Genomic DNA, 23,102 nt, shown 5'->3' with positions numbered 1-23,102 from the left:
CAGACACTCGTACTGGTGTTACACTTCTACCGGGTATTTACCCGAGGCCATTTATTCTCGCCAATCCCTACCTCACGGTCATGACCCTTCGATAGGAAGGGACCACTCCACTAACACCACTCCAAAGTTAACTGGGTGGGTGAACCCACCAACACATACACATAACAGTCACCAGCTGTCCCTGCCCCCAATTGAATGATGTACCTCTTCTCCTCTAGACCAGGTTATATCTAGCTATTTAGGCCAACACATACACCAGTGCAAATTCATGCAGTTCTCAATTGTAGTTTTGTAGCGCTGCCACCTCATAAAAAAATGTAGAACCTCTTCATTGTCCCCCAGCAGGCTCTCATGCACTATATTCCTCCTCGGCCTGCCCTGTTTTCTAGTAAGGAGCTCAAAGGCTTTAGGGCCTGCAATTCGATCCTCTTCCCTATCATGCAATGGCTCCCACTCCGACTCAGGCCCCCAGAGTGGCAGCGGGTTCAAAGCTGTGTCTTCTTGTCTCCACGCCTGGTTGCAGCAATCACACAGCACTTCATCTCACAACCGCAGGTGACCCTTATGCTGCAGTCACTCCGCATGCAGCCTAGGCTTCTCCAACTGACCTCACTTTCATGAGAGCCCACCCCAGCATGGCCCACCAGCTATTAATGCATTCTCACCTCTAGGTTTTAGCCTTTACCGGAGCGGAGGTTCACTTTTTGTGTGCAGCCATGTTTCAAAGATCGCCGCGTTGCCTCCTGATCATGGGGCGCAGCCCGAATTTTGGCTGTCAATGAGGCCAACGCAGCCTTGTTCACCGGCCCATATTTCCATCAGCTGTGATCAAAACTGATTTTCTAGCAGTGGTCTGTTCCCCTACTTCTTTATATTTTAAATACATTCCAGGTTGGCAGAAATGGTCCGAACTTGAAAAAATGTTACGAGCCCTGTGTGGCGCACATTAAGGAAGGCCTCTGCAGTTGCGGGATCTCCTCCCCCTTCCCCTCTGTATCTGCGGGAAGGGGCCTGCCCAGCAACACTGTGGGAGCCATTTTGCACCGTAGGAGCAATCCAGCAGCAGAAGAAAGTGGCTTCCAATGACGGCCCTGCTGCTGCAATAATTTAAATCTCATTTACTGACTATGCTACCTGCCTGCCCCCCCACTGTGGCATATATATAATTTGTCACATCAGGATGCCTTGGCGGCCCCGCCCTTGACCTCATCTGCCGTTTATTCTCAGGCTCACCAGACTGACTGCGCCACAAGAAAAGGAAGAGAACTCCAGTGTGAAATTTGTGGCAGACTGTGCCCAAACTTTGGTGCTTTTTAGGAACAAAAAAAAGCTGTAGAAAACTTTTAATGTTTTCCTTATTTCATTTGATAAATTGTGTACTGCTGCTCTGCCTGTGTTCAGGATTGTGGTATTTAAAAAAAATACAGCTTACCTTTTCTAAGGATATAACATAAAGCAGCCAGAGTTGTCCAGTTATGTGACACCCGAGCACCAGAGCCCCTTGTGGACCCCATCCAGGCTCGGACTGTGAACACAAATAGGCCCAGGTACGAAGGCCGGACTGGCATAATGGGCATCAGGAGGGAGGCTGGAGGAGTGGGAGGCTGGTTTTGTTACTGTGGGCTGCAAAACTGTCCCCCAGTAACAAAACCAGCAGGGCTGTTCAGCTAACTAAGGGGGGAGTTTGCACCATGTTTGCTTCACAAAAGTGATGCAAATCGGCACAAAATATTTTTTCCCTATTTACTTTTTAGCGATAAACTTGTTTAGCGCTGGAAACAACAGAAAAGTAATGCGAAGCAGCGCATTGCGCTGCTTTGCATTACTTAGCGCCATGGGGGCGTATCAAGGTTGGAGCATTGGGGCTCCCAAGCACCCACCCAGGGTTTCTCACACTAAACCCAATTTACTAAATAAAGTAGATTGGGTTTATTGTGAGAAAACTGTGCCTTTTTCAAGTAGGCGTATGGAAGGAGAAATGGTTTCATTTCCCCTTCCTTTTCCAACTTTGTTTGTGAGCTGCACTGTGCAGCACGCATACAAAGTGGGAATAACGTTGCATGTGTCTGGGCATCGTATTTTGTACAGGAAGGGTACTCTTCCTGTACAAAACCTATGCTGGACTGACTCACACACCCTAGCGCTATGGTGCTAAGGTGTGTGTGTGTGGTGCACGGCAGCTGTAATAAGCACCGGCGCAAGGGAAAGGGGAGGAGTGAGCCATATCTCTGAACATATGGCCCTCTCCTGCTTCCTCTCTGTCGTGCAACGCTACACTGGTATGAGAGGTGCTATAAAGCAAATGAAATACATGTGAGTGGGGCTATGGAGAGATGAGGGGCTGTGTTGGAGGGTGATAGTGAGGGTAACATTGAAGAGCCCCAACAAGATGGTTGTATCCTGGTGCACAGACGCTGGATGGAGTACTGCGCCAACACCGTAGCACCCATGAAACAACCCACCGACAGAGACACCAGCCAGAGATCCAGCTGGTTCACCCCTGAGCTCCTAGTCTCCAAGCGCACCTGCCGAAAACTCGAGAACATCTGGCTCAACGATAGAACACCCGCCAACCACACAGCCCACAAAGACGCCATCCGCAACCATCACCACCTCATCAGGACCACCAAAAAAACCTCATTCAAAGACCGCCTCGACAACAACGCACACAACATCAAAGAGCTATTCAACATTGTGAAAGAACTCTCCACTCCCAGCTCCTGCACCAAAGACATCCCGCCTTCACAAGCCCTGTGCGACACCCTCGCTGCCTTCTTCCACTGCAAGATCACCGACATCCACAACGACTTCAACCCCCGGACGCACCCCACGGACCCCGCCACGATGAACACCCCGAGCTCCACCAACCACGATCCCCTGACCTCTTTGACCAACGTGAGCACCGAAGACGTAACTAAGACCATGAGGACCGTCCACTCAGGCTCCCCATCTGACCCCCTTCCCCACCACATCGCCAACAAAGCCGACAGCCTCATCGCACCCCACCTGCGCAACATCATCAACCTCTCCTTCGAGACCACCACCTTCCCAAAGAGCTAGGAACACGCCGAGATCAACGCCCTCCTGAAGAAACCCAAGGCCGACCCGAGCGACCTCGAGAACTTCCGGGCCATCTCCCTGCTTCCGTTCCCGGCGAAAGTCATAGAAAAGATCGTCAACACCCAGCTCACCCGCTACCTAGAAGACAACAGCATCCTGGACCTCTCCCAGTCAGGCTTCCTCAGCAACCACAGCACCGAGACCGCCCTCATCGCCACCACCAATGACATCATAATCCTACTCGACCATGGCGAGACAGCGGCCCCCATCCTCCTGGACCTCTCTGCCGCCTTAGACACCGTCTGCCACCACACACTACGCACATGCCTCTACGACGCAGGAATCCGAGACAAGGCCCTGGACTGGACCAACTCCTTCCCCACTGACAGAACCCAGAGAGTCCTCCTCCCCACATTCCAATCCGGAACCACCAAAACCATCTGCAGCGTCCCCCAGGGATCCTCCCTCAGCCCAACTCTGTTCAACGTCTACATGGCCCCCCTCGCTCGATCGCCAGAATACACAACCTCAACATAATCTCCTACGCTGACGACACCCAGCTAATCCTCTCCCTCGCCAAGAACCCCCTCACTGCCAAATCCAACCTACACCTGGGCATGAAGGCCGTCGCAAACTGGATGGAGGCAAGCCGACTCAAGCTGAACACGGACAAGACGGAGATCCTTATCCTCGGGCCCAACCCCTCAGCGTGGGAAGACTCCTGGTGTCCCGCATCACTGGGAACCCCCCCAACCACACACGCAACCTAGGGGTCATCCTCGACTCCAAGCTCAGCATGACCAACCAAGTCAACGCGGTCTCCTCCTCCTGCTTCCACACCCTCCGTATGCTCCGCAAGATCTACAGATGGATCCCGACGGACACACGGAAAACCGTCAAACACACCCTTGTCGGCAGTCGACTCAACTACGGAAACGCCCTCTACGCCGGAGCCCCGTCCAAACTCATCAACAGACTCCAAAGAATCCAGAACGCCTCTGCACGCCTGATCCTTAACGTCCCACGCCGAGACCACATCACCCCGTACCTAAGAGACCTGCACTGGCTCCCCGTCGACAAAAGTATCTCATTCAAACTCATGATCCACACACACAAGGCACTCCACAATACCGGCCCTGCCTACCTCAACGACAGACTCTCCTTCTACGTACCCAACAGGAAACTCCTCTCCGCCGACCTGTTCCTGGCCACTGTCACGCGCATTCACAGAACCACTTCCGGGGGCAGATCCTTCTCCCACCACGCCGCCAAGTCCTGGAACGCCCCCTCCTCCTTCTACGTCAGACCACAGACCTCCCGGCCTTCAGAAGACTGCACAAGACCTGACTCTTTGACCACTAGCTGCAGGCCCCCCCCCCGCGCCTTGAGACCCTAGCGGGTAAGTAGTGCGCTCTACAAATTCTTGATTGATTGATTTATTGACTGACTGTAAGGTCATCATTTACTGTGCTCTAAATGCCAATACAACTGAATATATAATAAAATGTGTTGTAGAATGCACAATTTATTTAATTTTTTCCAATTTTTTTGGGGCTAGAGAACACCCTCCTTTCATGTCCCTTTGTAGTGGTCAGGCTCGCTTACTGTGTTCGCTCGCAACACACCGTACAGAGGATGGACAAAGTGCCAGGGCTGCTTTGGGTTCCCAGTTCGGCCTTGTCTGGAACCAAATTAAAAGTGCCCCATTTAGCAAATGAGATATCTAAACAAGCAGTGGCAAAGCCAATAGGTCTTTTCTTTGGGACCTCTTTGCTAGGACTGCTTTGGGTTCCCAGTTAAGCCCTGTTTGGCACCAAATTAAAAGTGACCCATTTAGCAAATGAGATATCTAAACAAGCATTAGCAAAGTCAATGTGTCTTGCCTTTGGGACCTCTTAGGTTTGTGAATTTTTTTTGCTTCTCAGAATCACTATCATACTATAATATCACCCAAAAAAAATGTTTGCCTTTTACTTTGAAGAGCTCTCTCGTTTTTTGTGGGAAGGAGAGTTATCCAAACTGGACAGTTCAAAAGGTATCCTTTGCAGGACACTTGAATACATAATGTCGATGTTTGAGCAGTTAGATGGCTGACAAGAATGTGGAGAAGTCCTTGTGGGTTTCGGTGAGTCCCTTTATCTTCTGAGCCAAGCTTAACCCCTTCCTTGCTGTCCACAAGTACAACATAGGCCCACCTGTGTACAGTAGGAGCCCTGTATTCATGTCTTCAATGTTTGAGGCAAAAAACACTCATTGATTTCTGAACAGTGAGTGTTAAAGCATTAAGGTAACCATGTTGTGCCTGCTTATATTTTGCATGCATTACATAATCTTGCATTGCCTATGAGAGTTTGCTTTTTCAGGATGTTATTATTTTTTTCCAGGCAGTGCATAATATGAATTGAGTCACATTCAGGTGTTTATAACAGGGCACAAATGGGTTGTAGCTGAAGGCAGTGCATGTTTCTCTCAGTGGGACAGAAAGGTGTTCAGGGGAGAGAGAATGTGGCACTGTGGCCAGAGCTATCAAATCTGGAACTGGAGAACCAGGATCAGGCTTCATGACCAGTCCACCAGACCATTATCCTGAGGGAGCACGTTTCCCTGCTGGACTTTAGAAGGCCCCGCTAGACCATAGAAGCCCTGGTCTCTTAGCACCAGCAGGTGGACCCTAACAGTGGCCAGTGTGGGTTAACCTTTAAGACCTGTCCACCACAACCCATACTGAAGTTCACCTCCAGTCTTGCAGGCAGACCTACAAAGCAGCACATCCTAGATCAACAAAGACGTTGTCATTGAGCTTACAGGACCCTTGAGGCAATTCCACCTCACCTATTGGTGCCTCCATTGGCCTTGTTCCAGCAGTAGTAGTGCAACTCAACAGGGATCGGCAATGCATGATTTGCACGCACACCAAACTAATGGGCATATTTACGAGGGCCTTGCGTCATGCTTGCACCACGAAACGTGGTAAACACATGATACAAATCTCCAAGTCGTATTTATGAAGTCATGCAAAGCCACTGTGCATGGAATTGAATGGTTTCATAAATATGGAGTCATGCAACACAGCACATTTGCCTTGCTTTGCCTTACTGTGCACAAGGAAGGCTTTGCAGTGTATAGTCCCACTCAATTTCCATGTGTTTTTACACATTTCCATAGTTACAAGGACTTGTCAAGCTGGTAATGCATCAAAATCCTCCGCCCCCCATGGGAGGCACAACAAGGAGAAATATCTTTATTTCTCCCTGTTTTTTCCTCTTTCTATATGTGCAGCACCCATAGAAAGAGAAAAAAGCCTCTCAGTATTGTTTTTGTGCAGACAGGTACACTGGTGTCAGTGTGGGATTTATTCTAGATTACACTCAGAGGGTATCTTAGAGCTGCCACCTGATAAAAAACTCAGACTATGGTGGGTTCCCTGAGTGGTAGACACCAGCCTGCTATCACGAGACAAGTTTCTGGACCCCTGGGGGGGAGCCTTCGCTCTCTGAGGCCAGAAACAAAGCCATTCCTGGGCGAAGGTGTTCACACCTCCCCCAGGTCAGGAAGAGCCTTCTGTGCAGGGAAGCTTCAAAGGCCTTGCCGCCTTTGCAACGCCACCCCCAGCCTCTCCTGCTATCAGGAGCATGTCCCCTTGTTGCCACACATCCTTTTCGGCGGAAAGACAGGCGGGCAAAATTAGGACAGCCTGGAAGGTGTGCCCACCTCTGACAACCCCACCCCTCAGGGGGGAGGAGAGGTGAAGCTCACTCTAAACAATGAACCTATTGAAGAAGTCCCTAATTTTAAATACCTGGGCATTATTTTAGACAGTGACGTCACATGGAAAACGCAATTGGAGAATTCAAAACTAAGGCTAACCCAAAATCAGGCACCAATCCTAAGGAAACACAAGAATAGCCATTACAAATCGGTCTCACCTGCTATTGAATTATTCAAATATAAAGTGCAATCTTCCTCACTTTATGGCGCGGGCCTTTGGGCTTATGCTCTAAAGGATACCTTCCGAGTGAGAGAAAATTCCTTTATTAGGCAACTCCTAGGGATACCTGGGTCAACTCCAATGACACCCATATTATGGGACCTTAATTTTAGGCGTACTGATGATTATGCTTCTCTCCGCCCGCTACTCTACTGGGTCCGTCTATGGTCCACGGAGGAGCTGGCTGCCTATAGAGAAGCTTTGCAAGAGATATTGGCAATAAAGAACATCACGCCTTTGCCATGGCTAGAGTACGTCAAAAAACGGTTCGAAAAATTAGGGTTAAGCGATTTCTGGTTTGACCCCGATTCCCTTACAAGTAGTTCAAAGCACATCTTGAAGCAAAGGTACTGGGACTATATTAGAGACTCAGTGCTTGCAAATCCCAGAACAGGGACTCTAACTTCAAAATTTTTTGAAATTAAAATGAACATGCAACTAGAGCCCTTCATGGACGAAATCCACCCTCCATTGGCTAAAAGCCTATATCTCAAATTCCGCTATGGCATTCTACCATTAAAAGATAGAACAACTGGCTGGAATTGTAATAAGGGATTGACTGGGGTTGCGGGCTCTAACATATGTGAGTCATGTGAAATGGGGGTGAAAGAAGATGAGTCCCATGTTTTATTTATATGCCCAGCTTACCTTAAAGCAAGGAAAAAATGGCTCAAGCCGATTTGTAATAGGCTAGGCCTTAGACAAACCAAGGTTGGCCTAAGAATATTTAAAGGTGACACTGCACAACCGATTGTGTTTAGCCTAAGTCGTTTTTTCCTATGTGTGGCCTTGATTAGGAAAAAGAAAAATCAGAGAACTTAAATATAAAGGGGCTATGTTATTGACTGTCTGTTAGTATAATGCTGCCTGTCTTATTGTTATGGTGTATATCACTTTTTAAATACAACAGATATTTAATTAATTATTTTACCTTTGTGTATAATTAGTTAGTGTTCCTTATAGAAAGGGGACCGACCAGGAACTAATGGATGACTTTTGCGTATTTTGCACAAACAAGACGTGATGATAAACTTTTACCCACTGCTGCTACTTACTATGTATTATAATGATGTATCGTGATTTTTTTATGTATTGTATCTTATAAGGTTTTTTAAACCGAATAAAGATTGAAATGAAATGAAATGAAGCTCACTCTTCAGTACCTGCCATCTTCCAGGTGGCAGGCACTCTCCAATAAGGGGTAGGGATTATGCCCACTCCCCAACGTTGGGTGAGAGCACCAAGGGTGCAGTAACCCTACGGTTAGTAGCCTATTGGTTACTAATCCGAGACCCCTAAAACACCTCCTAAATACTGTGATTTGGGAGCTGCCCTGGACCCAGAAGGGAGATTGCCACAATCTCTGAAGAAGAAGGATGAAAGAAGATGCACAGCATAGGAGACTGCAGAGGAGAACTGACTTGGCCCCAGCCTTTCCAGCCCGTCTGCAGTTTCTAGAGGTCCTGCGCCAGAAGTCATCTTGTTCTGCAGCCAGCGACCTCCACAACCCCTGGGAGGACTGATTGCCTTCAAGAAAGGATATCCTGTGAACAGCAGCTCTGTTCAAAAGAATCTCCAAAGAAAGACACTGAGCCTGCTGAAGACAAAAAACCTGATGCCTGGCACAACCACTCCATACGTTGTCTGCGGCCTGAGTTCAAGTAGCACACCAGTCCCAGAGAGGTCTCCCAGTGCTCCAGAGTCCAAGTCCTCCATGGGTTGACCCCTCCAGGACATTGCTTTCAGTCTCTGTACAGAGACCCCCCCCCCCAAACTTGAGTGGCCCAGTAAGGTGAAATACGACCTCAAAAGGCACCCCTGCATCCAGCCAGCCTGCACCCTGGAGAAGAGAACCTGAGGTGCACCTACATTGCCGAGCCCTCAAACTTACTTGCCTAGCTGTTGGTTCCTCCTGGAAGACTTCTTTGGACCGAGCCTGCAGCTAAAAAACAAAGCAGGCAATCTTCATAGGATTGCATAGGGCTCCCGACCCCTCCTAAGCACTCTGCACTCGGCTGCCCCAGCACCGTTCGTGTTGTGGACTTAGTGCTGACCTGGGATCCCCTTTGCCCTGACCTTAACCCTAGGAGCTTGGCTCCCAAGACCGAGTAGCCTGCCCATGAGCAGCCATCAACCGAAGGCCCCCCTAGCCCCATGGGCTAACATTGAGTGTCAGCACTCTGCACCTGGCTGCCCTAGTGCCGCTAAGGGTGCTTTTTGAGTTCATCCTTGACCCTGGGGGATTCCTAGTTCTTACCCCTGAAACTCAACCCTCAAGACCGATTGCTTACCTGCAAACCAATAACCACATTTCCATTTATAGGATTGCGTAGCCTGTTTTTCCCTGAAAAAGTTCTATGTTCAGTTGTGTTTGTATGGAAACCTAAGTAACTGTGTTTTTAATGTAAAAGTGTTTTACTTACCTTTGTCTTGGAAATGTCCCAGTGTGATATCTAGGCATATCACAAAGAGTAGAAAAAGTAACCTAAAAAGTAATCACAAAGCAATCCAAAAGTAAGTACAACTGTTTGTAAGCATTGTACCAACCTGTAACAAAGTCAAATTCATTCAGCTTGTATATTTATTTCAACCTGTCTGTGAAATTACAAGTTTACTTACCATTACCGAGTCCTGGTTGGTTTTAAAAATAAAATACAATAAAAGAAGTGTTTTTATACAAACTATTGGTCTGAGGTCATTCTTTGAGTGTGTACTATCATTTCTTGCCTGAGTCTGTACAATAAATGCTCACCGCTACCCTCTCTGATAAAGCATTACTGCTTGCCCAGACTACCACAAATAGAGAGTAAGGTATTATCTACTTTTACCTTTGTAAGCTTTTGGGGATCCACTGGACTCTGTGTACACTTCACCTTACTTTGGTATAGTATATACAGAGCCAGCTTTCTACACTCATAATTCCAGAGTTGATACATTTGCAATTCTCATTGCTAACTACCTTGAGTAGTAATTACACAAACTACTAATAAAATAGTTGTATCTCATTCATCTGATACTGCTTAAAGCATCTGCAAAGCCAACATGTCTGGGTTATTTTAGGTGTATATATTCACTTTTGAGTGCTATGTCTAGATACAATAACAGGAAACTAAGAGGCATCTAATGCTGGCTTCAGGACATGTTGGTTGAAGCACATAAAAAATGTAGGACTACAATTTTGCATTGACCGTGGGGCACAGAATGATGTTGTTAATAGTGCTCCCCAAAACGTGGGGTCTCCTGTCATAGAATTGAAACCTACATTTTAGGTTCAGAAATAGTTTGAAAATGGGAAGAGAAGTGCTGATGAAAGAAACTGTATGGCTCGGAGACAAATGGCTTATGATTCCACTTATAAGCGTATTTGGACATTCTGTGATAAAAAAAAATCCACATTGTAAATGTATTTTAATGTCAATAGCTCATATATTAAACCTCAAATAAAAGTGCATCTATTGGTTTCATTAAATAACGTTATAAGCTGTAATTGGTCAGTGAAATATCAAACATACTAAAAATTGGTATCGCTCTTTCTAGCCACACCTCTGACTCCGCCCACTGACCCAATCCTCTGGCTATTCCCGCCCCCTGATCCTCCGCCCAAAGTTCCCCTACTTTTTTTTCCGCACTACGGCCACTATTTTCAAGGCACCACACAGCTCACCCTGATTGCCTCGGTGCAATAGCATCAGATTCATACATATAGGTCAATTGGGATGGCAAGAAATTAGGTGAATTTGCGAGCCGGCAGGCAGTGCAGCACTACTGTGTGGCCATTTTGCCGTGGCCCACCTATCGCCCCATTCTATGAAAAGTTTGAGGAATTATATTGCCTTTCATATCCGGCAGCTTGATTGTCTGCATCCAGCATGATGATATTTTGCATTAGTAGTGGAACCTTACAAAGTGAAATACAATGAAATTCTCAGTAATCGCTGTGTCCAGGCTGGTGCTTGTGAGTGTTTTTTAGTGTTGCTGAGGGCTACAACTATTTGCCTGAGTGCTTAGTTGGACTCACTGGTACTTTTTAAAGAGTGTGCACATACACGAATTGCACACATTTACCACCTTCTTTTGATGGGAGAGCCTTTTTGGAGCAGTTGTGTCTATGCAGCCATTCACCATGATGCTTGTGAATCAAGAATAAAATGTTTTACAGCATGCAAAGTCAGCAAAGACTTCCCACATACTTGTAACCCAGTTGTATGATTTTACCATGGATAATCCCCATAAATATGAGTAACAGTTTAACCACACAATTCAGAATGAGGGCCTTACCAGGATCCTTGAGAAAGCAATATTTTTTTATTTCATTTTGTTGTATGTTGCTTTGTGTTTTACCTGCACCACTGTACTGTGTTCTGATGATGCTTTGATGGCCTTGGTTTCATACACCCGCACACACACATAAACACTGATTCTATCTATGTTTATTTGTTGTGCCATACATGCCCAAAGCTTGATATTTTCTATAGTCAAGAGTGAAAAACAATAGTACTAGGTATACTTACCTTTGCTTTATACAAACGTTTGCATCCATAGGATCCAAATGCCACGGCTGTTATTCTGGATAGTATTGAGACATACAAAGCCGTCAAAGTCAACATGCTCACAGATGTTAACCAAAGTTCTTGGACTCCTGATAGAAATAATAACACAAGTATATAATGCAACCTCAGTGATATGCAAAACAATACATGTATATACTAGAAAAAAAATCTTTTTAGGCATGAATAAAATATTACTATTTGCAAATGAAAATAACTTGTAAACAGAAGCATACACATTTAAAAAGGAAGGTGCCCTGCATCCTTCAGCTCTTTTCAACCTCCAAAATATAGAGACTACTACCATGTGTTAGTGATTCAAAAAAGTTTTTCATATATGCTGCTATGAGAAAAGATTAGTTAACATTATTACATTTGTATGCATTCCTAGCATACTGAACACATTTCCGTGTATTTCATAGCATCTTGTCACAACTCCATGTCATGAATAACATTTATGGAAAGATTGAGCCAATCCTTTTTTAATAAGGTTTTTTTCTTCTTATGTAGCCTTCAATATTTTTTTAGTTTGCCTCTTCCAATAAATAAGATTAGCGGCCATCAAAAATAACAGTCTTCGCAAACGAACTTTGGAGTCATTATCAAGGACATTTTTAAATAACAACGTATTTATAATAAGTAATTGAGTTTTCATCACACATCCTAAGAAAGTAATACAGTCTTCACTTTGGCTTTAAAAATGCAAACAAATCTTCAAGGAAAATCCAATCCTAATATCACAATATGCGTATCAATTTGTATTATTCATTGTCAATCCTCCTTATATTCGTAATAACATTATTTTAACAAAAGTCCTCTTCGGAAGCTTTATTTGAGTACAAACACAAAGATGATGTACTGGATCTGCTTGGCAAAACCAGTTGGCATGTAATATTTACTTAATATTTTTACTTTTAATTCTTCATTTTTTCTGCTTTTAATCTTTATTTTTTGATTAACATTTGTTTATTTGTTTTTACAAAGCCAGGGCCGTAGCCACGGGGGGAATTTTGATACATTAATCTTTGGCCCCCTCAAATGAGTATGGCAGGTGGCACAGCTTTTAACGAAAACTCGCTTTATCGAAATAAACTGCATTCACATTTCAATGTATACAGTCTAATCGGAAAAAAACATGCTGGGGTTCAGAAGGTGAATGAACAATAAAACTGTTACTTATTCTTTAATGTGTAGATGTTGTCTACTTTGCTTTCTCGGACTGCAAAGTGAGAGAATTGTGTAAAGTGAACTATGTGACAATCTCATTTGGGTTCAGGCAAGGCCAAGGGAATTATCTGGCAGGGAAAGTCCAATTAATCGACAAGGTTGACTAAATTATGAGGCAAGAACACACACATTATGTGGCATAATGTGGCACATTTTGTTAATATTACTTCAATATTTTGACATTGTTACACATTAGCACTGTCTGGGCAAAAGTTTCAGTTCATTAGTGCCACTTCCAAATACAGCTTCAGGTAACGGAAAGGTGACCAATCAACCTTTGTACAGGACCTCCCACTGACTGCATGGCATGACATGTTGCAGCATTTTTAGTAACTTTTCATACACTGGAGCTAGAAACAATTATTTTTGTTAACACCTGCAGATGGTGCAGAAGATGGCTTATGTGGCCAATGCGGAAAATCCATAATTATGAGGAAAACACCACTGCCACAGAACCACAAAATTCCATAACACCAGTGGCCCTATGTGTAAAGTGGCCCCACTTTACAGCCTTGCTCCAACCACATGACCACACAATGAACAATGCTTACACTTAGTTAGTGGTGTGGGCCGGAAGTCCCGAGCGACCTCCGCACGTTTATTTAAGCTCTCTGGTCACGCTTGGGCAGAGAGTGCTACAATGTGTGCGTGCCCTTCCAGGTTAAGGGTTCTAGATTTCGGGGACAACTAGACCGTTACATCCCATCCCAAGTTGATGTTCAAAATTATTAATAACTGATTAACATGCAAAATCTGCCAGTCTCTGATTCAGTCTGGGATTCGGTCTCAAATTGTATCTGTGTGTCTTGATGATTTGTTATTGGGCTGACTGCCCCTGGAGTCTCCGTGTTGTTGGTCAGCATCCACGGCTGGAGCAGCAGCTCGGTGCTCTCTGGCCGGAGGGTCAGCTGAGCATGGCGATGGACCTCCACTTGGGATTTCTTCGTCGGTCAGGACACTGGGATGTGACGGCTCGGTATCCTCCGGTTTATTTTATTTATTTATTCATTTGCGGGTTTGTATAGCGCTTGATTCGACTCCTGAAGGAGTATCTCTGCGCTTTGGCAGCCACAACAGCAAGATGTATGGGAGTCAGCTAGAATAAATGCTAAAGTTGAAACAAAAAGGTTTTAAGTTGTTTTCTGAATGGTAGATGCTCTGAGCATTGTCTGAGCGCTATTGGAAGACTGTTCCATAAAGAAGGTCCAGCCACAGACAATGCCTTACCACCATGTCTAGCCTTCTTAGTCCGAGGGACACATAGTAGGCCTTGGTCACTGGACCTGAGGGAGCGAGTAGGGATATAGGGAGTGAATTTGTTTATTAGATATTCAGGTACGAAACCGTTAAGGCATTTATGAATAATGCAACACGTTTTGAATTTAGATCTCTGTTTTATAGGCAGCCAATGAAGTTTTGCCAACAGAGGTTTGGAAGGGGTTCGGGAAGGGGCGTTTTGGACTAATCGGGCTGCAGTGTTCTGAACCACTTGGAGTTTTTCCAGAACTCCTTCATTAGCAGACAGTAACGGCCATTTCAGTAGTCTATGCGGCTTAAGACAAGAGCCTGCACCAGTGTTTTCCTGACTGAGTCGGGGAGCAGTGGGAATACTTTCCGTAAAAGCCCAATTATGTGGAAGCATGAGCCCACAACGTAATTGCTATGTTGCTTTAATGAGAGTTCCTGATCTAGTTGGACTCCTAGATTTTTTACGACCTGCTTCGGTTCTGGGACTGGGCCAAGATCTTGTGGCCACCAGTCCGGGGTCCACAGAAGTTTAGCTTCTCCAAACAACATGACTTCGGTCTTCCCGACATTGCATTGAAGGAAATTGGAGGACATCCAATGTGCCACCGCCTTCATACCCTGGGAAAAGGAGTTATTAATCTCGGTGGTAAGGTGTTTAAAAGGGAAGAGGAGCTGGGTATCGTCGGCATAGGATGCCGGAATGAAGCCATAAGTTCTCATGATGTTGGCCAGGGGTGCCACATAGATATTAAAGAGGGTGGGGCTCAAACAGGAGCCCTCTGGCACCCCTTTTGAGATCTCAGCCTCCTCTGAGCGATAGGCCCCCATGGTCACACGTTGGGTCCGGTTTGATAAGAAGCTCCTAAGCCAGGCTAGAGCCTTGTGTTCTACGCCAATGTTGGCCAGCCGAGTTGTCAAGATGTTATGAGACACGGTGTCAAACGCAGCAGACAGATCCAATAGTACCAGGATCACGGAAAAGCCCTTGTCCTGATACATATGTAGATCGTCTGCGACTGACATCAGTGTGGTCTCGGTACTGTATTTGGGCCTAAACCCCGATTGAGAATAGTCCAACCCACCAGCTAATTCGATATAATTAGATAAATGGCGGTTGACATATTTTTCATTAAGTTTGCCCAAGAACGGGAGAAGCGATATTGGCCTTAGATTGGTGTGTTCTGTCCATGGGATAGCAGTGTTTTTCCTAATAGGTCTGACCAAGGCCCTTTTCCGTTCCTTGGGAACCTCTCCGTTGTTTAGGGAGAGATTAACCAGTTTTTGAATCAAAGGGCCTAGATCATTTGCAAGCATGGGCATTAATCTCGCCGGAATTATGTCAGTTGGGCATCCACTCTTAATTTGAGAAATTAAGGATATTACCTCCTCTAAAGAGATAGGGGGAAACATGTAGAGGGAGTGGGTGGGGGGGTTTCTGAAACTGTCTCTACAGCTGACCTAGGGGGCAACTTTCCTCCACCAAGGGATTGACTTGAACCAATCATTTTATTATAAATTCCATCTATGTTTTGGGTGAAAAATAGAGAAATGTCGCCGCAGAGTTGCTGCGATGCTAACTCAGGACTTTCACAAGCCATTGGTTTCACGAAAGATTGCAAAATTTGGTAGAGCACTCTAGGAGAGTTTGCCTCAGTCATGAGCTGGGATGCAATATGGTTCTTTCGTGCAGCACAAATGGCTTTGTGGTATGTGGTGAGAGAATGCCAGTAACACTTTCTGTCCTCGGCCAGCTTGGATATTCTCCATTTCTTTTCGAGTTTTCTAGCTGCTTGTTTTAATGATCTTAGGTGCTCTGAGTACCAGACTTCTTGTTTTTGCGCAGGACGAGTTTTGAAATGTTGTAGTGGAGCAATATCATTTACTGCTGTGGCGATTGCCCCTTCAAATTTAACCAGAGCAGTCTCAGTATTCTCAATGGAGGTCAGGATGGGTTCAACATATCTGCCTTTGAAAGACTCGAGTTATTTTGTGCCATTGTCTTCTTTTAGTGGGTAATGAGATCTGACTGGTTGGCGGGGGTTTAACCCTGGGAATATGAAATTGAACAATAAAATGATCAGTCCACTCTACTTGGGAAGGGGGTAGACATTTGATCAACGGGGAGTTTGTCAGGACCAAGTCCAGGGTGTGTCCTGCCTTATGTGTAGGACCGTTGTTTACTTGTTCCAATCCCAGTGTAGACAGATCAGCTAATAAGGATTGTGCCTCCTTACATTCTGCTAATTCACTATGAACATTGAAGTCACCTAGAAGCAGGAAATCTTCACGTTCATGTACGTGAGGAGCCAGTGCTTCTAAGAGTAGGATGGAGAAATTGGTACATGGACCGGGGGCGATATACTAGGGCTCCTTTCTTGCTCCCTTTGGGCGTGGTTTTGATTTTAAAAATCAGAAGTTCTAGCTCAGGGGTACATAGTCCTTCAATTATCGAGATGTCTATTTCTTGCTTATGAACAATTGCAATTCCCCCTCCTATTTTGACTGGCCGATCTAATCTAACTATCTTGTATCCAGCTGAAAAGACCGAATGGGGCTTTAACCATGTTTTCGTCAGGAAACATATGTCAGAGGTTTTTCAGAAGTGATAAGGTCCCATACCTCTGTGGAATGCTTGGACAGGGATCTGATGTTACAGAGCAGATTTGTGCTCCCTAAAGAGGCGTCCGTATCTACCCTATGGCTATGGGCGGTGTTACAGGGTATCGGCTCCCTCTCGAGTGGCTGTGGTTGGCTACCACTCGGGGTTATGTCCTCAGGTAGTGTATGGAACTGGGTTTTATAATAGTTACAGGAGAACGGACCTTCCATGTAGATCTCTGACAACTTACTACAACCCCTCGGAGGCAGTTTCGTACACCTAACAGTACCTGGGCTGTATACCTTCTTAGAGTGCTGGGAGCAGATGTTTGGGCATCTGTGGAAATAGCCATAATCTCTAGCCCCTGGCCCCGTCCTGTCGCGGACGGGCGCAGACGGGCTAGTCTTTGGCTCATCTTAGGCGCAGACTTAGGCGCCCCTCTGCGCGAAACCGCTGCACGCTTGAGCCGACGAGTGGCTAAATAGCCCTTTCAGATGAGAGGCTAGAGCGCTAACTGCTCGAGTGTCCCGGGGTGCCTGGGCGGTTGAACTCTTTTGAACCAAGATATGTTTCGGGTGATGGCCTCTCCTCCTTTCTTGCTGTGAGGGCAGTCCCGTTGAGCTTTAGAACTGTCCACAGTCCTGGTTCATACATTGTGTGGAATTTCCCTCCACTGCGACGGTGCCATACTAGGACGGTGCAACCTGGGGCTATGACTCTTGGCCTTGCTCTTCTTCGGTTGCTAGCTTTGTCATTGGTCACTGTTCATCGAGCCTGCGTGGTGACCGGATTGTATGGTTCAGGCACCCAGTTATCTGCCACTGGGATAGTGTCCCTCCGGGGGCCAGCCAGCATTAGCGCCCACGGCGACCGCTGGGTAGTGCAGTGCGGTGTACTGCGATATTCTGTTAGAAACCGTTGAAGTGCTACTTCCGGATCGGACTGTTCTGCTACCGCTCAGGATCTTATTTAATGTCCGCATGAAGCGTTCTGCTTTGCCATTAGCCTGCGGCCATTGCGGGATGAAGCGGTGGTGTTTGACTCCCAACTGTGTGAGTAGCTCCTTGAATTCTCCTCCTAGGAACGGTGTACCGTTGTCAGTTTTGATGACTTATGGCAGTCCGAAAAGGGCAAATGTCTTCTCTAATACTGACTGCAGATGATTCAGGGTTGTGGATGGTATGATTTCTACAATAGGGTACTTAGTGTAACTGTCGACCAGGATGGCGGTCACGTTTCCGTCAGGGAAACTCCCAAAGTCTAAGCTCACCCATGACCATGGAGACGATGCAGGGTCTTCAGTGATCACCAGCGCTTCTGGGCTGCTGGTGAGTTGGCAGGCACGACATTTCCTGACAATGGTGACTACGGCCGCTTCTAGGCCCGGGAACCACACCTTCTCTCTCATCCGTGACTTCATCCTCACTGTCCCTTGATGGCCTTCATGCGCTAGAACTGACGCTCATTCCTGGAGACCTACTGGGATAACAATCCGGGACCCTCTTAGCACTAATCCGCTATTGGTTGTGCTTAGTTCATCATGGACTCTCCAGATTTTCCCCAGCCGGGTCCGGTCCGGTTCGTTCCATCCGTTGATGTTTTGGAGGAAGCCTTCCCATGGCCCTCTGTGTAGGGCTTTTAGCACTTTCTGAAGTACTGCGTCGTTGTCTGTCTCCACTTTTATTTCTTCCACAATGAGGGCTCACGGACAGGCCCATTGCAATAGCATGTGTGCATAATCTTCGGTACGTTGTCCCTGTTCAGTGTCTCCTGGTTGTAGGCCCGGTGGATGCTGTGACAGGAATTCGGCTGGGTTCTTACCATCCAGGTCTGTATTCTAGCTCCATCTGGTAAAGCTGCAGTTGTATTGCCCACCCTTCAAATTTGGGAGGTGGGTGCAGAGCAGTGCCTCTAAAGAATGGGAGCAGTGTTTGGTGGTTGGTCACGACCTTGAAGGGATGCCCGCTGACATACAGGTGAAAATGGTTATAAGCCAATTTAATAGCCAGCGCTTCTTGTTCGATTTGCTAGTAACTGGCTTCCATTGGTGTGAGTGCCTTACTCGCGAATGCTAGTGGTGCCTACTTCTCTGGCTCTGTCTCTTGGGCGAGGAGTGCTCCCAACTCTACGGGGCTGGCATCCACTATTACCTACGTAAGCCGGGTGGTGTCAAAGTAGGTCATAGGGGTTTTACTCAACAGGGTCGACTTTACCCTTTGGAATGCTTACTCTTCTTCTTGTCCCCATTTCCAGATGGCATCTTTCTTGGTTAGTGCTCTTAGAGGTTCAGCAACCGTTGTGAGATTTGGTATAAACCGCCCACAGTAGGTGGCCATTCCCATGAAGCTCCTAACTTCAGATGCTTTAGTGGGTGCCGGGGCTTGTTGAATAGCTTGCGATTTTCTGGGATCTACCTGGACTCCATCTTGACTGAATATGTAGCCAAAGAACTCAATGGACTTTTGGAAAATCAGACATTTGTGCCAGTGAAGGGTTACTCCATGATCGGCTAGGCATTGGAGAGTGGCCAGGAGGTGACGATGATGGTCCTCTAGAGTTGTCGAATGTATGAGTATATCGCCGCTGACGTTGAGGACACCTTGAAGTCCCGACGGCACTTCTCTGACTGCATTTTGGAATATCTCCGCTGATGAGGAGATCCCAAAGTTCAACCTTTTGTAGCGGCGTAGCCCCAGATGGGTTGAAAATGTCGTAATGTATCAGCTTTCTTCTGCCAACTTCAGCTGGTGGTAACCAGCATTGAGCTCCAGCTTGGAAAACCACTGTGAACCGTTGAGATCAGCCAGGATGTCAGGTGTCTTTCCCATTGCATTGCTTGATTGGGCATGCGCATGTCGATACAGAGTCTTATCTGCCCTGGCTGCTTCGGTTTTTCAGCTATGACCATAGGCGACACCCACAGTGTCGGTCCCGTGACCTTTTCTATTACTCCTTGCCGCTCAAGGCTATGCAGCTCTTGCTTCACGAGCGGCCGGAGATAAAATGGTATGCGACGATGTCGCAGGGCAACAAGTTTCACCGCCTTATCAATGTGTAGCTTCACCGGTGGTCTCTTCATGCTCCCCAGAACCTTGAAGAGTTGTGGGAAGAACTCGAGGATGTCGTCGGTCCGTAGTGTCTTGATTGCGTTGCCGAACATCACCAGCCCAAGATCTTTGGCCGTGTGGCTTCCTACTATGATGCCTGCCTCTCGGTCTATTATGTGGAATGTTGTGGTGACTTCATGATTGTCCGACTTGACTTGTACTGTCATTTTCCCTTTTAGAGGTAGCGGTTTCTAGCTACCATACAATAGGATTTTCACGTGTGAAGGGGTTATAGCTGCTTTGGCGTCAACTGTTTATACTGCTGGCACCCCATTACGTTCACAGACGCCCTTGTGTCGATCAGGGCTGTGACTGGCGTTCCCGCAATCTTGATGGCGCACGTAGGTTGAGGTCTCTGTCTTCGTTTGAGGTCTGGCAAAAAATATGAGATAAACCTCTGCATCGTCTTCTGTAGAGGAGTCTTCCAAATACTGCCTCCGATTCATTGGTGTCTTTGTCGTTGTCGGGCCGTCTGCCACTATGAGCGTTAGGTGTCATACCGCTTTAGATGGTGGTCGTCCTCCGCGAGCCCCTCGGATTCGGGCCCCTCCTCTGCAGACGCTTGCGTAGTGATTGGGGATGCAGCACTTAGAGCATGTCCATCCCTGCGCAGGGCATTCCTCTGGTGGGTGTTCCTCATTCCCGCTGTAGCCACAGCGTGGACCTCACAGGTTTTTGGTTGGCCATCGCCCCCGGGCACCTCTGGACGGGGTCCGTACTGCATCCACTCTTTCAGTTTTGATCATCGCTGGCTTTTCTGCCTGTTGGGCGAGTGCAGCGTCCATCACTGTTGCCCTGTCATCGGATAGTTTATGCAACCGTGCTAAGATGAGAATATCTTCCAGTGTGATCCGTGGCTGACGCAGTATGAGGGTCCGAAGATGTTTGTTGCGGCAACCTTGGATAGCTTGGGCTCGTACCTCTTTGTTCTGATCGTCTTCCGTGCAAGTACTGACTAGCTTTCAGAGGCAAGCATAGAAGGCGTCCATCGATTCACCCTCTCTCTGACGAGCTTGACGTAGCTTGAAGCGCTCATAGTCCGGGTTGAGTTGCGGGTGGAGTGGGCATTTAGCGCCCTGACTGCTGCATTGTAATTTGTGGGGGCGCCAGTGTTTGGGAGGTGAGCGAACAGCTTATATATTTCTTCCCCTCCAAAATGGAGTAGTAGAGACCTCTTGACCTCACCGTCTGTCTCTCGAGTACCAGTGAAGTAGTTGTTGAGCCTGCCAATCCAGACTGTCCATCTGGGAGTTGCTGTGGTGGGATCGATTAGCTCGCTGAACGGGGGCAGCGTGGTTATTTACGAATGCTGGGAAGTAGGCTGTGCCACGTGTTGTGCGGGTGGCACATTTTGCTGGCCAGCTGGCGCAGCTGCCGCTGGGACTGACATGGGTGTATCTTGGTGGCAGCAGCAACTTGATCTCCTGATCAACGACTGCCTTTTCCCTCACCAAAATGTGACCTGGAGTGTACCGTTCCTCTCTTCTTGGGGCGTTAGTGTCGTCTGCCCCCGCTAGGAATGCTGGGTAGGTCGTCGGGTCTGCACTCAAACTGGGCAGGCGTTGTCAGACACAGCAGCTGCACAGAGGGGTACCTGCAGGGCTCGGCTGGAGCAAGACGATAAGCATAGACAGCGCTTATTTGGAGCGCAGTTACCCTCCTGGGCCAGCAGGGGACTAAGCATAGCAGGAAATCTGCGTCGTGTGGGGGCCAGACTGCCGCGGTAGGCACCAAGAGCGGCTGAAGAGAGTGCAAGTGGGCGGGTTGACCAAACCGCGTGGGGCTTATGACTCACCCCGGGCTCAGTGGAAGGATGCACACGGCAGACAGTAGGGCAGAGAGCGTCCTTGGCGGAGGGCGGAAAAAGCGGTCTCCGATCTTCACCGCTTTCTTGTGTCGGGAAGCTTCGGGACTCAGCAAGGGCATGCAGGCTGGTAGCGCGATCTGGAGGCGCTCCAACGATGCTCTCCAACAGGCACCAGACTTCGTGCTGAGGTCGCCAGTGTAAAGTGGGCCCACTTTACATCCTTGCGCCAACCACACGCCCACACAATGAACAATGCTTACACTTAGTTGGTGGTGTGGGCCGGAAGTCCTGAGCGACCTCCGCCTGTTTATCTAGGCTCTCTGGCCGCGCCTGGCCAGAGAGTGCTACAATGTGTGCATGCCCTTCCACGCTAAGGGTTCTGGATTTCGGGGACAACTAGACCGTTACAATATGTGCAGAATGTGAAAAGAAATAATTAAGATATTTAATTTGTTTACAATACACCAAAAATATAAAATCTGTAAAAACTGTACAAATATTTCAACATGTATTAGCAGTTATGAAAGTACACATGAAGGGGGTGTGGCCATGACCGCTGTCAAGATGGCCGCTGTCTTTTGAGCCTCCGGCTGTAGTGGTCCTTAAATCTACTGAATCCTCTCCATCATCGCCTCCTGCTTGAAATTACGCCTCGCTACTGCCTCTGAGTGCTGGAAATCTTGTGGGGGCCGAATTTCGGACTGGCCGTTGCGGGCACCGGGCAATCCCCCGGTGGGCCGCATGGTTGGGGGCCGGTTTTGGGCCCCTGGGGGCCGTTTTATGTTACAGGGCCGTTTTTGCAGCTATGCTGCAAAAACGGCCCTGTAACAAAAAACGGCCGAAAACCGGCCCTGGCACAGAGCGCGGTCGCACACCCCCCTCCCCAACCCCTCCTGGGGGGGGCCTTCGAGCACTGTGCCAGGGCCGGTTCTGGTTCCCAGTCCGGCCCTGATTTGGGTGATTTCGGTGCTCACTGACTGCTGCTTCGCTGTGGGTGGCCTGCGTAGTCCGGCGCAGCCTCAGAGGTCCTGCAGCGACAAAGGCCGCCGGTGAGCCTGAGGCCGAGATCACTGGATTTAGCTGGTACTGCGCAGTGCTTCCGGCCATCTGTGTGGTCGGGGTGATCGCTTGGCCGGCCTGGGCCTTTTTGGTGAGTGCTGGGCCTCGGGCTGGCCTAGGCCTGGAGACGCGGGAGCCAGTGGTGACAGCACCCGCCTGGAGTGATGCCTGCCCTCATAGTCCTAGGTGACCAGGACTGCTTTGCCCGCTGGCCCCCCCTGCTGTGATACTCGGCTGACTCCTGGACGGCCCCATTGCTGCTGATTGCTGGGGCAGTGCCCTATTCTTCACTGTTTGCTGTGGCAGTCGTCAGTGGCTTGGCTTGGTGGCACAGGTGAGATGTCTGCAGGCCCTCTACCCCATGCTGCGGGAATCTGTTAACCTGCAGATGCAATAGGTGGTCTTTTGCTCCTGTGAGGCTCTGCCCCCTACTGCTCCTACCTATTTTTGGGCAGAGACT

General features: G+C 47.7%; 1 protein-coding gene across 1 annotated transcript in view; it reads right to left on the bottom strand.

Moving 5' to 3' along the window:
* Positions 1–23,102, bottom strand: part of LOC147708073 (potassium/sodium hyperpolarization-activated cyclic nucleotide-gated channel 1-like) — a 2,256,393-nt gene that overhangs the window by 931,977 nt on the left and 1,301,314 nt on the right. Inside the window, exon 7 of the mRNA XM_086925298.1 lies at positions 11,560–11,687. Coding sequence (XP_086781424.1) covers positions 11,560–11,687 — 128 coding nt within the window. The remainder of the gene's footprint in view (positions 1–11,559; positions 11,688–23,102) is intronic.

This window comes from Lissotriton vulgaris, chromosome 6 (assembly GCF_964263255.1).
Source record: "Lissotriton vulgaris chromosome 6, aLisVul1.2, whole genome shotgun sequence".
Taxonomy (NCBI): domain Eukaryota; kingdom Metazoa; phylum Chordata; class Amphibia; order Caudata; family Salamandridae; genus Lissotriton; species Lissotriton vulgaris.
Note: the sequence above shows the minus strand (reverse complement) of the source record. Positions and strands in the feature narration are given on the sequence as shown.